Source organism: Beta vulgaris, chromosome 2, assembly GCF_026745355.1.
Source record: "Beta vulgaris subsp. vulgaris cultivar EL10 chromosome 2, EL10.2, whole genome shotgun sequence".
NCBI classification, from domain to species: Eukaryota; Viridiplantae; Streptophyta; class Magnoliopsida; order Caryophyllales; family Amaranthaceae; genus Beta; species Beta vulgaris.
In genome coordinates, this window is record NC_079203.1 from 20,339,291 (window position 1) to 20,357,212 (window position 17,922).

At 36.3% G+C, this 17,922-nt stretch overlaps 1 protein-coding gene and 1 long non-coding RNA gene across 2 annotated transcripts; one reads left to right on the forward strand and one right to left on the reverse strand.

The window, feature by feature from the left end:
* Window positions 1-8,047: 8,047 nt before the first annotated feature.
* Window positions 8,048-9,047, forward strand: LOC130590580 (uncharacterized). Its single transcript, XR_008968429.1, has 2 exons — window positions 8,048-8,181; window positions 8,878-9,047. It is a non-coding gene; the product is annotated as an uncharacterized LOC130590580 (long non-coding RNA).
* Window positions 9,048-16,316: 7,269 nt separating this feature from the next.
* On the reverse strand, window positions 16,317-17,267 carry LOC125494741 (uncharacterized). Its single transcript, XM_048638504.1, has 2 exons — window positions 16,577-17,267; window positions 16,317-16,504 (listed from the first exon to the last, which is right to left on the reverse strand). Exons 1-2 carry the CDS (start codon window positions 17,265-17,267, stop codon window positions 16,317-16,319), a joined length of 879 nt encoding a protein of 292 aa, XP_048494461.1.
* Window positions 17,268-17,922: the final 655 nt, after the last annotated feature.

The following is a 17,922-nucleotide window of genomic DNA, read 5'->3' on the forward strand; positions in this document are numbered from 1 at the left end:
ATAGTTCTTCAACACCTCCTTCTTCTAGTACCTCCAATGACATTTTCTAGAAACTCGACACATAACTGACTTGGCAGACATTGCATTAACTGAATGATCGACTTTCACTCAATGCATCAGAACAAATTAGCTTTCCCTTCATGATACTGGATCTCCAATCATAATCCTTGATCAACTCCAATCACCTCCTCTGCCTCATGTTCAACTCCTTTTGAGTGAAAATATACTTTAAGCTCTTATGACCCGTGTACAACTTACACGTTGCCCCATACAAGTAGTGTCACTATATCTTCAAAGCAAATACTATTGCAGCTAATTTAAGATCATGGGTTGGATAATTCACCTCATATGATTTTAATTGCCTAGAAGCATAAGCGATGACCCTCTGGTTCTGCATCAATACACACCCTAACCCAAATTTCAAAGCATCACTATACACATCATACTGCTAACTTTCATCAGGTAGAGCCAAAACAGGTGGTGTAGTCAACCTTTCCTTCAACGTCGAAAAAACATCCTCGCACTCTAGAGTCGAGACAAAATTACATTCTTTCTTCATAAGGCTAGTCATTGGTTTCGATATCCTTGAGAAATCCTTTACAAATATTCGATAGTAACCAGCTAACCCAAGGAAACTCCTTATATCAGACACCGTCTTCGGAGTTGGCCACTCGCGCACTGCTTGAATCTTAGTAGGATCCACCGAAACTCCTTCCTTTGAGATAACATGTCCTAAAAATGCAACCTCATCTAAACAAAACTCACACTTAGAGAGCTTGGAGTATAACTTATGCTCTCTTGGGGTGGACAAAACTTCCCTCAAATGCAGCTCATGACTGCTCCTATCTTTCGAATATATCAAAATATCATCTATAAACACAATCACATATTTATCCAAGTATGGCTTGAAAATCCTATGCATCAAATCCATGAACACTACAGGTGTGTTAGTAAGACCTAACGGCATCACTGTGAACTCATAATGACCATAACGCGTCCTGAATGCAGTCTTCGGAACATCACCCTCAGCAATCCTTAATTGGTGATAACCTGACCTCAAATCAATCTTCGAGAAAATCTCCGCTCCTTTCAACTGATCAAATAAATCATCTATTCTTGGAAGCAGATACTTATTCTTGATCGTCACATTGTTCAACTCCCAGTAATCAATACACAACCTCAATTAAACTACCGTCTTTATTTTTCACGAACAATACAGGTGCACCTCAAGGAGACGAACTAGGTCTTATACACCCTTTTTCCAACAACTCCTCCAAATGAGCTTTTAACTCTTTCATCTTAACTGGAGCCATTATATACGGAGCCTTTGAAATAGGTCCGGTTCCTGGCATCAAGTCTACGGTTAACTCAAGATCCCTAACAGGTGGCACACCTGGTATCTCTTTAGGAAACACATTAGGAAGCTTGGATACGATCGACATCTCCCTATTCTCATCATCCTTTTCAATCCTTTGAATTCCACATAAGAATAACGGACACCACTTCTTCACTTAAGATTGAATTCTCATCACAGACACTATCTTCATTCTTTTCTCCTTCCCAAGCTTCGTATAAGTCACTCTTTCTTTCTTAGGACCGATTAAGGACACCTTCTGGCCCTCACAATCAATCTGAGCCTTGAATCTTCCCACCAATCCATCCCCAAGAGTATATCGAGGTCTGGTAAGTCAAAGTCAACTAAGTCAGATGGAAAGTTCACCCCAACTATCATTAAAGGTACTTGACTATGCAACCTAGTACAATTAAACATCTCCCCTGATGGCAATGCAATTTCTAATGAAATAAACATTGAACTGCTTAACTAGAGCTTTTCTACTATGTTATTTCACTATTTTGATATTAAAGTTTACGTATTGTTAGTTTATTAATTTATTTTTTAGTTTTCTTGTTAGAAGTAATTTATTTATGTCTTAGATCTATTTCTCCAGTTTATTTTGTTTCGTTTATTTTATTTTTCTAGTTTTAAAATTAGTGTAATTATCTTTTGGTTTCACAAATAAAATAATAAATACTTTATGAAGATTTGATTAGGTGTTTAATCAAGTTTAAAGTTATTTATAATTTATTTGTGTTATCCGATTAATATTATGGATGTAACAAATGAAATTTATTAAGATTCCATAATATTGTTTTTAGTTAAGTGTTTGTGCAGCATCTATGGTTACCTAAAATCTAGGAGCCGCAAAAACACTAACCTAAGGAGGCGCTAACAAGGTGAACGTTGAGGTAGTTCCTATAATGTAGGAACCGCAACAAACTAGCTATTTGTGAGGCGTGTGAACATGGAGAAGTGGCTGAGATCGTGGCAAAGATCGTGGAAGCCAAACTGAACAAATTATCAACGGTAAAACTGCAACGGAAAGATCATGGAGAAGTAGCTGAAGCTACGTGTGATCATGGAGAAGTTTTTGAAGAAAATCGTGGAGAAGTGCTTGAGAAATTAGTTCTCTACAAATAGGCATTTGTAACGGATCTTTTAGTAATACTTTCAGAATTTTTATGTAATATTCTTAGAGAAAGTACATTCGATTTTCTTCTTCTTAGAAATTGATGTATTATAGATTGGGTTGAGTGAATCAAAGTCTGTAATCAATTTGAGAGAAAAAGAGAAAGAGAAGAGAGAAAGAGAAAAGGCTTTGAGTGAAGTCAAGGGAGAAGTCAACTGTTCAGGGGGAACAGGCTGACAGGGAACCATTTCCTAGAGGAACAGAGTTGGTCCTAGTTTAGGTTGTACAAAAGAGAGTCTTTTGGCCTAAAAATTATTAAAGAGAATTGAGTCAAAATCCCTCGTGGTCAAGGTTTTTCTTCCTATTGGGCCTAGGAAGTTTTCCTTGTAAGTTCATGCAATTATTTCTTTCTTACTTATTCATTCTTCTATTTCCGCAAAAAGTTTAAAAATCTCTCCAACTACAATTCACCCCCCCTCTTGTAGTTGCTCAAGTGTTCGTCCAAGACTAACATACTAAAGTGCTAGAAACAAATGAATGAGATGCTCCGGAATCAAATAACAGTTTGACAAACAGGATATTAATGAAAAAGGTTCCAACTACTACCTCAGAAACATTATGCGCCTCACGACGGTTCATGATGAAAACTCTACCTTTAGACTAATTCCTCATCCCTGGTTTAACACCAGCATTGAAAGAAGCTAACTTTTGTTGATCATTCTGAGGGGCCTTACTACTCAGGTCAGGTTTGATTGCAGGTTCTCCACCAGCTTTTCTAAAGCACTCCTATTCACGGTGTCCCAATTTCTGACAATAATGGCATGTCACCAAGTTGCCTTAACAATCCTTTTCAGGGTATTTCATATCACACCTTTTGTAGACAAAAAAAGGTTCTCTTAGCTTTCTTCCCATTACTTGGTTCCCATTAGGCTTCTGACTAGGGTACCTATTGTCTTTCTCAGTTTAGTTAAATCTACCATTGGGCTTAGGCTTCTTATCTCCACTTTGTTGGTTCCCATTGTTGATTCCCATTGTTGATATACTTCGTTCCTCTTTTCCCCATAGGAGGTCCCTTCAAGCTCTCTTCCTTTAATCCCATATAAGTGAGCAGCTCTACCATAAATTTCATCAAGAGTCTCAAAAGTTACTCCTCCCAGCTTACTTTGGAGAGTTAAGGTTAACCCTTGCTCAAACCTTTGGGCCTTCAAAGTCTCAGATGATACTATCTCAAGTACGAACCTCATTAACTCCAAAAATTTGCTATAATACTCATTAACAGACATAATCCCCATCTTCAGATTGGTGAACTCCATAGCCTTTTGCTTCTTTAAGTACGGAGGATAAAACTTAGTCCTGGCCTCAAGGTATCTTTAAACTCGTTCCACCCAAAGTCCGGATCCTCTAAAAGATCATCTTTCCTTTGTTTCCACCATAAGCCTGCCTAAGGTTTTCAGGACACACTATGGCATCAAAAAGCATATCAAATTCTCAGATATAGTTCTCTAAGCTAGCTAGGTCCTCTTTTCCATGGTAAGTCGGAGGTTTGACAACTACTACCCTCTTGAGGACCTCACCAAAATTATCAGTCTCATTCTGCTTGGTTTCTTAATTAGCTATCACTTCAGTGATGTTTTCAGTTATCTTTGCTTGCCTTCTAACCATAGAACTCATACTCTTTCTCCTTTTTTTCTGCCATTCTGCTAGATATAAGGGTATTTGAGGATAAATATCAACTAACATTCATAGAATAGTTGTGTAACTACCAAACAATTCAATAACCATGTAAGTATAGCTAGTTCAGAACATAGCAATCACATACTTCATATATCATGGCCAAATATTACACCTTATGCATAACTACTAAAATATTTGAGTGTATCAAAATATTCTTAAGACAATTTGGTCGCTTCATGGCCAAAACAAAACTATATATGTCTAGTTTACTGAAGACTTCAAACTCTGGTATGTAGACTATCGTAATAACATTATCCAGCTCATCAATGGCCATATAATCAGACTGGCCTGAGTATTTTTGAGAAGTAAAAAAAATACACATAATACTACTATTTGCTTGCCAATGCAGCATGACTCCTTGCTTATCCCATACATAGGGAATAACGTAAACTTTTTCCTCAACTTCCAACAACAATCATATAAAAGCAAAAAGAATTGAAATATTACAAGAACAACATCACAAAATTAATATTAATATATGTTAACAAAAAAAAAATATGGTCCAAGATTTGTACTATATGCGCCGATATGGCTTAAAATATCTATTTTAAAAATTTTAAAGTGTACTTGATTTCAAGATATAGAATAGCCAAGGTGATTATAGCTACCAGGTAAGGAAGTTACCTATAGCGTCGGGGAGAGCCTTCCTAATCCTAGACAGAGCTTGTCACCCCAACATATCTACACCCTTCATTTTTCCAAAAATATATATATATAAATATATATATACCTTTTTGTGGCACTTAGCAAGATGCATCTGTACAAATCGTCAAAAAGAATAAAAAAAATTAAACTTAACAAAAACAATTTAGAATGCAAGTGCGAAACTCTATATGTCCATCTTATGTCTATCCATCAATTTTAATATTCAACTTTTATCTTTTCAAGACCTGAAAAACTGATACCACTTTGTAACACCCCCAAATTACTTGCTTTTAAATAAATAATTTAGTAAATAATATTTGAGTAATTTGGGAGTATTACCTCCACCTGACTAACACGCTTTCGGCAACCAACTACTAACTACCAAAATAACTTGCAGCGGAAGACTTTAACCAAAAATAATAATACTTCTTTATTAATAAAAGTAAATATTGTCTCAAAACTCAATATAAATGAAACACTCTAATCTAAGTGAAGATCCCCTTCCTAGTATGCTCCCATGCACATCCAAAATTCACCTGCAAAACTGCTTACCAAAAAGGTAAACAGGGCACACAACAAGAATACGCCTTTTTAGTGTCTGAATTTAACGTCCGACAATATAAGCGGACGGTAAATTTAATATTAGCGTCCGATAAACGACAAATGCTAATTAGCGTCCGCTTTCTGAAATTTAGCGTCCGTTCATTAAAGCTGACGCTAATTAGCGTCCGTTTACTTAATATACCATTCGAATGGCGGACGCTAAATAAGAGGTATAAATTAAAAAAAAATACCTCCAGTCGACCAAAACCCACGCCTCTCTCTTCCTCACTCTCATCTCACGTTTCTCTCTCTTCCTCACTCTCATCTCACATTTTGGTGCCTCTCTTTCTTTCAGATCTCACGAAATCAGGTATTTCTACTCAGATTTAACTAATAAATTTGTTTTTTTTAGTTTTGATTGTTGATTATGTAGTGTATTTTCTCGATTTTCTTTGTTTTTTAATTTGTTTTGCGTTTTCTTGTTCTTGGTTTTTCGGTTTTTCCTAGATCTGAATTCCCTAAGATTTTTTAATTTTTTTGTTTTTCGATTTTTCTTTATATTTTTGAGTCTTCGGTTTTGAGATTTTGATTTTGTGTGTTTTTATTTTCGATTTGGTTATTTAATTTTTCAATTTCGCGATTTTGGGTTTTTTGTCTTTGTTTTTTCGGTTTTCATCTTTTGATTTTTCTGAGATTTTGAGTTGTTTCTTATTTTATGAATGTTGTTTCCAGATCTGGTTTTTGGGCATGAATTTTCTTTTTTTTGGGCATGAATTTTCGTCTTTTTTGGAATTTTCGTTTTTTGGGATGCTCTTCAAGATGAACACTCTTCTCTCCTCAATCGCATCAACCACGTCAAATCAAGTCTTAAGCATGAAGCTTCTCTCGATTCTTCTCGCTTCTCACCTTCGGCGCCTATTCGGTGATGATCACTGATTTCTCATTTCTCTTCAATTTTATGAGAATCTGATTTTGCAATGTTAGGGTTTAGGTTTTATATGATGGTATATGATTGTGCTACCTCTTAGCTTAGATTTATAACACATATTGATTATTGACCTCCTCTTATGAAAGCACATGGCTACCTCTTAGCTTAGATTTATTATTATTATTAACAACTCTTTTCTCTCTCTTTCCTACTTAGATTGGACTTAGTACTACTACATTTTTCTGGGTATTTTTTAAATCTTCTTAATTAATTAAAATTAATTAACTTAATATAATTGTTTCTCTTAAATGGAAATTGAAGTTCCTATTAATTGTGCTGTCACCGAGTCATGCTTTGGACTTTGCTCAACCTTGTAAGCGACATGATTTTACATGTCTTAACCTTTTATTTCCTTTGAAACTTTATATTCTGAATGTCTTAACCTTTTGCCACTGAAAATTGTCAACTGTAACCACTGGCCCTATTTTTATCAGTGCGCAGGGTGTCTCCAGCATCACAAACTTGTTGACAACTTGGGGTTGGTGGTTGAATATGACTTCTGGAATGATGCTGACGAAGATTAGGATGAATATGATGAGTAGTTATGCCCCTGTTTGATAACTTGGATGTTTCTTTACTTCTCAAACTACTATCAATAGGCAGATAAACTCTTTTGGTGAGTGTGTTTCTATGTCTTTCAATCATACAGTAAAAATCTTATATCTTGTAATACTAATGTATTTCTGAGGTTGAGATTGTTAAATGGAAATTGAAGTTCCTATTAATTGTGCTGTCATGGAAATTGATGACAATTTCAATTTCTCATTTCTCTTCTCTTCCTCTTTAAGTTCCTATTGAAATTGAAGTTCTTATTTCGCAGTTATAACGTTAGGGTTATATAAAACATTTTTTAAGATGATATAATGTCGTGTATGTTGTATTTTGTGCAATCAATTGAACCTTTGATTGACTGATTGTGTATGTTTTGCGCTAATTGCTAATGGAGCTATGTAATTATTGTTCTTCATAGTGATGTTATGTGTTGGCGTGTTGCATTTGTTTTTCTTGTTGAGATGAGCTGAATTTGTCTCTCATTGTCGAAAATTTGTGGCCGATAATTTTATTGTCAATTAATAGTACAGGAAAAATTGGGGAACAATGAAATAGGACTCATAAGTTTGGGGTGATATGGATGGCAAATGTTTCCTTCTTTTCATCAGAAAAACTCTTTATCTGAACATATCTGAATATAAGGCACTTACAAAATTTTATCTGAACTTATTGGCCAGTTTTGATCTTTGTTAGAACTTACTAGTATCTATTATTCTGTACATGAACTTCCTTGTAGTTGTGAATTGGATTTTGTAGCCCTTAACCAAACATAATTTTTCAGAAACAAAGTTTCTTAAGGTGATATTATGAACAAGGGAATTAAGAAAACCCGACATCTCATCAGTCCAAGTTAGAAATTCAAGCAAAAAACTCCACCCCAAAGTTTATATCCTGTAATATTTCAAAGATACTGTGTAGTAATGGATAAAAGAGGCATTGAATCCAGTACATAAGAATCGTTAATGATCATTGTCCCTAAAAAGGATTGTACTGTGCATATAATCAGTTTCATTAAATAGAGTCTTAGAGCAAGTGGAAACATTGTCAGGGGCATATGATACCTATCTGCTTAATCATGTTTTTAATATAGCCCCTAATAAGGATTGTACTGTGCATATAATCAGTTTCATTAAGTGGTGCATAGATTATGTTAACATCATTCATGTGGATTGTACTATGCAGGGAAGATATTGGAATGAGCCTTAGACTTGTGGTCAACTACAGTGGCATGAAAATTAATACAGTTAAAGGGTAAGATTCATCAATCGTTTTTCTTATCTACTAAAGCATGTCTTCCCATTTTTATTGTTAGTATGGAAATCACAATTCTCTTTTAATATAGTTTTGTATTTTGATTGTGGTTTAGGTACCTTTAGTTTAGTGGGAATATAGAGATTTCAATGTGTATAGAGTAATATTTATCAATTCTCATTGTTGTCTTTTGGGGAGTGTATGTCAAATATGTCTTTATAAATTTGTTAGATTGGACATTTTAGGGCTTGATACGTGGGGCAATTTGACGCTTAAGTAAATTTGCATCAAATGTATGTATCAACTATATTATAGAAGACAACTTTATTGAAATGATCGACATCAAAGTAGCTTGAATTAGTTAAGAAATTGTTACACAATTATTTCCCGTATGAGCTATATATATAAGTGGATGTGGATCTCTCTATTTTATCCAATGAAGCTAGGCCTGCTATGCTCCCGTATCTCTTACTTGTGATGTGTGGTAACATCACTTTTAAAGTTTGTGAAAACACAATCACACCTCTGTCTAAATTTTGGCTGGGTGATGGGGGGCTGGGTGGTGGGTTAGGCTGGCTCGGGTTGGGGTTGGGGAAAATTAGGTTCTAGATTTATTTAGTTATTCATTTAATTCTTGTTAATAATTGTTTTTTTCTGGTTAATTTCATTAATTTCTTTGTTTTTGTTGATTTGTAGAGTTATCAGATTTGCGTTTGAGTTCCAAATTTTTGTTGTGGAGTTTAAAGTGTACATGTAATTATATGAGATTTGTATTAGATTTTGTTCTAAGTGTACTAGAATTTAGTTCTAGAATTATTTTTTTACTTGTATCAACATTTATTATTAATAATAATTGAATTGATTAATTTGTTTGCCTTAATAAAAGAAGTATGGTATTTGCATCATTTCATATCTTATTACATTTAATATCAATTAATTAAAATCAAAAAGCTATTACATTTAATACTAGTTAACCAAAAGCAAAAACAGAAGTGCAACGATGTTAACCAACAGCAGACACTAATTGGCGACTGCCAAGGCTAATTAGCGACTGCTTTTGGCGGTCGCCAATTAGCGACTGCTTCTAGCGGTCGCTAATTAGTGTCTGCTGTTGGCGGTCGCTAATTTCGCGGAATCGGACGCTAAATATTTAGCGTCCGCTAGACGGACGCTATTTGGAGAATTAGCGACCAGGGCTTTTGCATCAGCCCTTTATCGTCCGTTGGCGGACGCTAATCTATTTAGCGTCCGATTCCGCGTTTTTAGCGTTTGATTTTGGCGGACGAAAAGAAGTGACATTCTTGTTGTGGCAAAGCCAAATAGGAAAAAGGAAATACGCGTCAGTATAAAACTGAGTACGAAATGTACTAGATAAGTAACACATTTGTTAGTTCGTAATAATTTTTCATTTCGAAAACTCCATCACCAATAATTTAAGAATAACTCTTTAAGAATAAACTATTTTCAAACACTTAAAAAATAATGCAAGAATAACATTTTAAGAACAAACTCTTTCCAAACACTTGAATAATAATTCAAGAATAACCTTTTAAGAACAAATTCTTTCCAAACACTTGAATAATAATTCAAGAATAACCTTTTAAGAACAAACTCTTTCCAAAAACTTGAATAATAATTCAAGAATAACCTTTTAAGAATAAACTATTTCCAAACAACTTGGATTAAAAATAATCATGAAAACAATTCCTCTTCTTATCACCCCTTCTATTTTGCTAAGTGTGCACACCCCCCAAGCTAGTCATCCCATCACGGAGCTATATCAAGGGGTAACTATAATTGCCAACAAGTGGACTTTGAATCTCTTGATATTAATCAAGCGGAAATAATAATAATATGACTTGTAAGTCATGAATAAACCTCCTTTCCTCATAAACAACTTTTTGAACATTCAAAGTTCATAAAAACCAATCAACCTTTTCTTGTAAAAATAATTTAATTTTCCAAAAAGGATAATAAAACTTCTATATAAAAATGATTGATGAAATCATTCCTTCTTTTCACTTCCAAGAGTGAATAATAAAATATTGTAACCATTTCAAACCAAATTTCTAAACCAATCCAACAATTAAATCAATAAATAACTTTATCACATAAAATCATATTTCAAAAGATCTAGCTACATAACATACCTTGATCTTGCACAAAAAGTATATTAGTATCTTCACTTATTCTTATACTTGAGTTTTCTCATAACCAACCAATAAATAATTTACCACATACATGAACTTAATCATGAATTTAAACATGAATGACCTATCATGAGCATAATATTTTTGAGTAAGAATATTTTTGGAGATACTTCTAGAGAAAAAGTTGTATGCTAAGTTATCAAAATGTGAGTTTTGGCTTGAGAAAGTTGCATTTTTGGGTCATGTGATTTCGAAATAAAGGTGTTGCTGTAGATCCATCAAAGATACAAGCGGTAACATAATGGCCGAGACCTAGTAATGTGACTGAGATTAGAAGTTTCTTAGGACTTGCTGGCTACTATAGGAGGTTTGTGCGAGATTTCTCAAAAGTAGCCCAACCTTTGACAAATTTGATGAAGAAAATAACTCGATTTCAGTGACATGAGAAGTGTGAGAAAGCTTTCCATGAATTAAAGCAAAGACTTACTTCAGCACCAGTTTTGACATTACCATCTGGATTAGAAGGTTTTGAGGTGTATAGTGACACTTCTAAGAATGGGTTAGGATGTGTATTGATGCAATATGGTAAGGTGGTAGCATATGCTTCGAGACAACTTAAGCCTTATGAGCAGAATTACCCTACTCATGATTTAGAGTTAGTTGTTGTAGTATTCGCATTGAAGATTTGGGGGCATTATTTGTATGGTGTGTCATGTAAGATTTTCACTAATCATAAAAGTCTGAAGTATATATTTACTCAGAAGGAGTTGAACATGAGACAGAGGAGATGGCTTGAACTCATTGAGGATTATGATTTGGAGATATTGTATCATGAGGGTAAAGCTAATAAAGTTGCTGATGTTTTGAGTAGGAAAACTAGTCACTAGGATGAACATGATGGTGTTATCTGAGAGATTGTGTGAAGAATTCAGGAGAATAAGTTTAGAAGTCATGGAGCAAGGGCAAGTAGAAGCTCAATTGAATGCACTATGTGTGCAACCCACCTTATTCGATGAGATTCAAGTGAAGCAAGGTAGTGATGAGTGGATGGTGAGGACCAAGAAAATGAAGGAAGATAGAGTTACCATCGAGTTTAACATCGATGAGAATGGTGTTGTGAAGTACAAGGGAATAGGATGTGTGCCTAAGGATGAGGAGTTTAAAAGAAAGATTTTGGAAGAAGCTCATAATACGCCATATTCGGTGCATCCTGGAGGAGATAAGCTCTATAAGGATTTGAAGCAGCATTTTTGGTGGAAAAACATGAAACGTGAAGTGGCAGAGTTTGTTGCAAAGTGTTTGAGATGTCATAAAGTAAAGATTCAGCATATGAGAACTGGTGGAATGATGAAACCTTTATAAGTGCCAAGTTGGAAATTGGAGTCTATTTTAATGGATTTTGTGATAGCATTACCACTTACTAAGTCAGCTAAGAATGTCATATGGGTTATAGTGGATCGTTTGACAAAGTCGGCCAGGTTTATAGCAATGAAGGATACTTGGAGTATGCAACAGTTGGCTAGTGCATATGTGCGAGAGGTTGTGGGACTGCATGGAGTACCAAAAGATATCGTTTTAGATAGAGACTCGAGATTTTTGTCGAAGTTCTGGGAGAGGTTACAACAAGCATTTGGGACATTTCTCAAGTTTAGTACAACTTTTCACCCTGCAACAGATGGACAGACAGAGAAAACAATTCAAACTTTGGAGGATATGTTGGGAGCATGCGTGATAGACTTTGGAGGATCTTGAGATGATTATTAGCCAACTATAGAGTTTTCGTATGACAACAATTATCATTCAAGCACAAAGATGGCACCTTATGAAGCATTGTATGGGTGGAAATGTAGGAGTCCTTTGTGTTGGAGTGAATAAGTGAGACGATGACTTTAGGCCTGAGATGATTGAAGAAACAACGAGACAAGTTAGGCTTATTTAGGAGCACATGAGGGCAACTCAAGATAGACAAATAGCTTATGTAGATCAGAATAGGAGAGAGATGGAATTTGAGGTTGGGGAGAAGGCTTTGCTAAAAGTGTCACCAACAAAGGGGGGTCATGAGATTTGGTAGGAAATGAAAGTTGAGTTCGCGTCACATTGGACCATATGAGATCTTGGAGCAAATTGGGGAAGTCTCCTATAGATTAGCCTTACTAATGGAGTTAGCCAATGTCCATAACGTCTTTCATGTGTCTCAACTTCGAAAATATGTCCATGATCCTACCCATATCATTCAACCTGAAACCATTGAACTAGATGAGACCTTATCCTTTGAACAACGCCCAGTTAGGATCTTTGATACCAAAACGAGAAGTACCCGGAACAAGGTGGTAAAATTAGTCAAGGTGTTATGGTCAAGTCAAACTTCTGAAGAGGCTACATGGGAAGCCGAAGATAATATGAAAAACCGATATCCCGAACTTTTTCAGCAAGTACGCTTGAGTTTCAGGGACGAAACTTTTTTTTTTTGGCAATTCAAAATAGTTATTGATAACTAAAAAAACAGATACATGTAGTCCACTAAGGCAACATGCTGCCTTATACAATACCCAACCAAGCCCAAACTGACTACACCTTACTTAATCAAATACACTCTATCATGCATATTACACCTATAGGCCACCTTATATATGATGTCCTTTACAACTTTGTTAGGATGCTCTAGCTTATGGTTAAACACTTGATTGTTCCTCTGCAGCCATATAGCATAAAGACATTCAATGTATAACATAACATACAGCCTGTCTTTAGCTTTTTTGCTCCTAGTTTTCTGCATAGCTCTCTCTAACTCAGCCTGGCCATCCCTTTTGCTTTACCAGCTGATGTAGCTCAATACACAGCTCCAAATCTCTTGGCTATAACCACAACTGAAGAATAGATGCTGATTAGTCTTAGGATCATGACCACATATCCTGCATAGGGGACTGATGTTGTTGTCCCACTGTGCATTCTAGTTGTAATAGACAATCTGTTAAGAAGACTAAGCCATAGTATGAAAATACTCCTTGGAGTAGCTTTGTTGTTGCATACTATCCTTCTCCAATCGACTTTCTCACTCACTCCCAAAAGTTGCTGATAAACTTTTTTAATACTGAAGTGCATAGGGGTGCTAACAACATTCCATCCTCCAATACTTACCAATAACTCCCTAGTAGCAATAATCTTCCTTAAAATCCATGTGATGTTGCCAGTGATGGCAACATTATATATATTATTTCTCTTGATATAGTAGGCATTAATCCATCTCACCCAAAGCTTGTCTTGTTTGAATTCAATAGCCCACAACAATTTCAGAAGAGCAGATTTGTTCCACATGACCATATTCACCATATTAAGCCCCCCTAATGTTTTAGGAAGCTGGAGAGAAGCCCAAGCCACAGGAGCCTTCCTTGAAAACTCCACAGCACCTGTCCATAAGAATCTTCTACACACTGTTTCAACAACCTTTATTAATTTTTTAGGCAAAGGGAAGATTTGAGCCCAATAGTTTTGCATGCTCTGAAGAATGACTTTGATAAGCTGTAGTCTACCATCATATGAGAGACATTGGGTCATCCACCCTTGAGCTCTAGCTGTAATTCTATCAATCAAAGGCTTACATTGAGAGTAAGTAAGCTTTTTGGTTGCAAGAGGTACTCCAAGATACCTAAAGGGAAAAGTTCCAATAGGCATCTGGATACTATTAGCAATCTGCAAAGCATCCTCATTAGTCACCCCACAAAGATATATACAGCTCTTCTAATTGTTAGCCTCTAATCCTAAAGCTTTAGAGAAGATTTGAAAGGCATTCATCATCCTCTTCACTGAATCATGATCAGCTCTTACAAACATAAGTAAGTCATCAGCAAACATTAAATGAGTCAAGTTAATTCTCTTACATTTAGGGTGGTATTTGAACCCAGGTTGAGTTCTCATATACCCCAGAGTTCTGCTTAAGTACTCCATGCTAATGGCAAAAAGGAAAGGAGACAAGGGATCACCTTGTCTTAATCCTTTCTTAGCAAGAAAAGGAACAGTAGGGATGCCATTGATAAGTATTGAGTAGGAAACTGACTTAACACAAGCCATAACCCACTGGATATATAACGTTGGAAAGCCCAATTCCTTCATTAGCAACTCTAGATAGAACCACTCCACTGAGTCATAAGCTTTCTTGATATCGACTTTGATAACACATACACCTAGGAGACATGTGACTCCTAGAGTACCATTTAATCAATTCAGTAGCCAAAAGATTGTTATCAATGATCTGCCTCCCAGGAATAAAACCAGCTTGAGCATATTCCACCACTTCTGTAATGACTTGTTGAAGCCTGTTAGTAAGAATCTTAGAAATCAGTTTGTATACCACAGTACAGCAGGCAATGGGCCTAAAGTCCTTGGCAGTATTGGCTTGAGTAACTTTAGGCACCAGAGTAACAGATGTACAATTGATAGGCTTGTAGCAGATAGCTCTATCAAAGAAATCCAAGATACCAGCATACACATCAGCCTTAATGGTATGCCATGTTTTTTTAAAAAATACAGCATTAAATCCATCAAGCCCAGGGGCTTTACTATCCTCAATATCAGCTAAGGCACCATCAATTTCAGCACAACTAACTTGTTTTGTTAATGTGTCACAAGCTTGTTGGGATAATCTTGGACCACACCTAACAATATTCAAGTCAATGCCTTCTAGGGACTCAGCATGAGAGCCAAGCAACTTCTTGTAAAATGCCATGATTTCACTTTCTATATCAAGAGGGTCAGTTAAAGTCTCACCTGCTGTATTATGCCACAGAGAAATCTTGCTTTTTGCAATTCTCACCTTTGTGGCAGTGTAAAAGAATTTAGAATTAGAGTCTCCCATTGCCAACCAGTTTATTCTAGATTTTTGTCTTAGTATACTCTCATCAATGTTAGCCCATTTCCTCAGCAACTTCAAAGTGATTTTTTCTTCATGCTGGACAGTAGTATCAGAGCTTAACTCAGTACTATTTTGAATCTCACTCAGTTTCTGTCTAAGTTCATCCACTCTCAAATGAGCTTTGGAGAAATGGTTGCTATGAAATTCTTTTAGGGTCTTCTTCACAGCTTTCAGCTTATCCCACAAGTTCTTCATTTTATTATTGCTAAAAGTAGACCCCCAAGCTTGTTGCACCACTTTCATGAACCCTTCTTGCTCAGCCAAAAAATTTAGGAATCTGAATGGCCTCCCCCCCTCCTGAGTCTGCCTTGTAAAGGAGAAAAGCAAAGGAGAGTGATCAGACACTCCAGCTAGAAGATACTTCACAATAACATCAGAATATGCCTCTAACCATGCACTATTGACTATAGCCTTGTCAATTCTACTCATAATCCTACTTTCACCCTCTCCTTTATTATTCCAGGAGTAATATAACCCAGTAGATGGAGCCTCAACCAGCTGGTTCTCCTCCATAAAAGAGCTAAAGTTAATTGTTTCTGCCTGATTTACCTCAGTCCCCTGAAATCTATCATTTGCATATCTCACATCATTATAATCCCCCATCATTATGCAAGGCTCTTGAGTAACTTCTACAAAATTACCCAACTCCAACCATAAAGGTCTCCTATCCTGAATTGTATGAAGCCCATACACAGCTGTAAAGTAAAATATAGCTCCCCCAGCCCTAGTTATCTTCACAATAATTATTTGTTCTGACATGAACTCCACACTCACAGTAGTTTCATTCTTCAGCCATCCAACCCAAATTCTGCCTCTAGGAGATGAATTGTAGTTGCACACCCAATCCCACCTATCACCAAACTTCTTTTGAACTTTAACTTTATTATGACTTCTCACCCTAGTTTCCAAAAGAGCACACACAGTCACCTTGTGATAGTGAAGAAAATGCTTAATTTCCTTCACTTTAAAGGGGTCATTCATGCCCCTTACATTCCAGCTAACAACAATCATTATGAGAGATAGGGGTTAGGTCCCCTAGCACCCCCAGACAATCCTGAGCCAAACTGCAGATGAACTCAACTTTGAATTCCTTTACCCTTATCTTTTGTCTTCCTTGTCACTATTTTCCAAGCTCCACCATCTTCATCAACTTGACCTTGAAACCCAGCAGGGGTAGCCACTGGTGTAATCACCTCATTCTCAAGATGTCCACTTGTGATCTCCATGCCTTCCACATCCCCTCCAGCAACAGGGCCTGCTTCTTCTGTAGGCAGATCACTAACAACAGCATCTACTTCCTGCCCTTCCCCCTAATCTTTCCTTACCACTTCTACACCTCTTTTAGGAACCCATTTCTGAGTAATCTTTGGACCCACCATGGTAGCCTTGTTGCAGTTATGCCCCACCATTTGGCATTTTTTGCAAAAGGGTGGTAACCAATCAAACAACACTTTCTGCTGAAACCTCTTTCCATTAGGATCCTCCACTGCCACTTCCCTAGGAATCTCCTGAGTGACATCTATTTCAATTAACACCCTATCATATGACACACGTAGCCCTTTACTTGTACATTCATCATCATATAATGGCACCCCAAGCAAACTAGCAATTCTACTTAAGGAGTCCTCCCCCCAGCAGCTTAAAGGCAAGTTAGGAAACTTAGTCCATATAGGCACCACTTTTAGTATCTCATCATGAAAGTTGAAATTCGCACTCCAATGCTTAATAATAATTGGTTTTCCATAAAATAAGTGAGGTCTAGTGTAAAGCACCTTATCCCTCTCCTCCCTAGATTTATGCCTCACTATGAAGAATCCTTCATCATGCTTGAAAATAACTGGCTCATCTGAACATACCCAGTGAGCATTGATATATTGAGTAATGGAGTTTAGAGTAGGGTTTTGTCCTACCACATACACCACTAAAGCATTCATCCAACATTCGCTCTGCTTCTCAATCTCCACTTTATCAAGTTTTGCTATTCTATCACCATTAACAATAGAAGGAGCTACAAATTTTAACCCCATACCTTTGCCTGAGATCCATTCCTGAGCTGTAAAACTCTTTCACTTCAGTTGAGAAACCTCCATATGACCATTCTTTCCGCTTTCCTCCTCTACTTGCACTGGATTTTGAACCTCACGTTCTACCATAACCGGGTTTACTGTTCCATTCATTTCAGCGTCATTACCTTCCAAAAGTTGCTCTTTTCCACCATGATCCTCCTTATTTGAACTTTCCGGTGTCAACGAGCTACTCGCCTGACCCAGATTCTTCTTTTTCCGTCCCATAATCGGCCGTCAGCGCAGGATAGCAAAGCCCCTTATCGTGCGCCAGCAGAGAGGGTTTAGAGAGAAGTAATTGGGAAGAAACTCTTTAAAGGGGGTAGAATAACTTTTGTTTGCATATTAGTTAGCAAGAGCTCACGTTAAAGTTCGAGGACGAACTTTCTTTTAAGGGGGAGTAGATATAATATCCCAAATTTTTATCACAATTTTATGAAATTTATTTGCTATAATAAGATTTTATAAATATAAAATTTTAAAACATAGATTATATCTATAATAAATCAGATTTTTGGTATGGAAACTCATTTTAATTAAACGAGATTTTTATCCTTTAAAAAATAAAGTTTTCAAAATCAGAATTTTTTTAGTAAATCAGATTTTCGTCCAAAAAGAA

Excerpts from the sequence above, each read along its gene's own strand:
- LOC125494741 (XM_048638504.1), bottom strand. The coding sequence starts at position 17,267 with ATGGGGTTAAAATTTGTAGCTCCTTCTATTGTTAATGGTGATAGAATA. Across the intron at positions 16,505-16,576 it reads GAAATGGGTTCCTAAAAGAG|AAGAAGCAGGCCCTGTTGCT; the intron begins GTGTAGAAGTGG and ends ATCTGCCTACAG.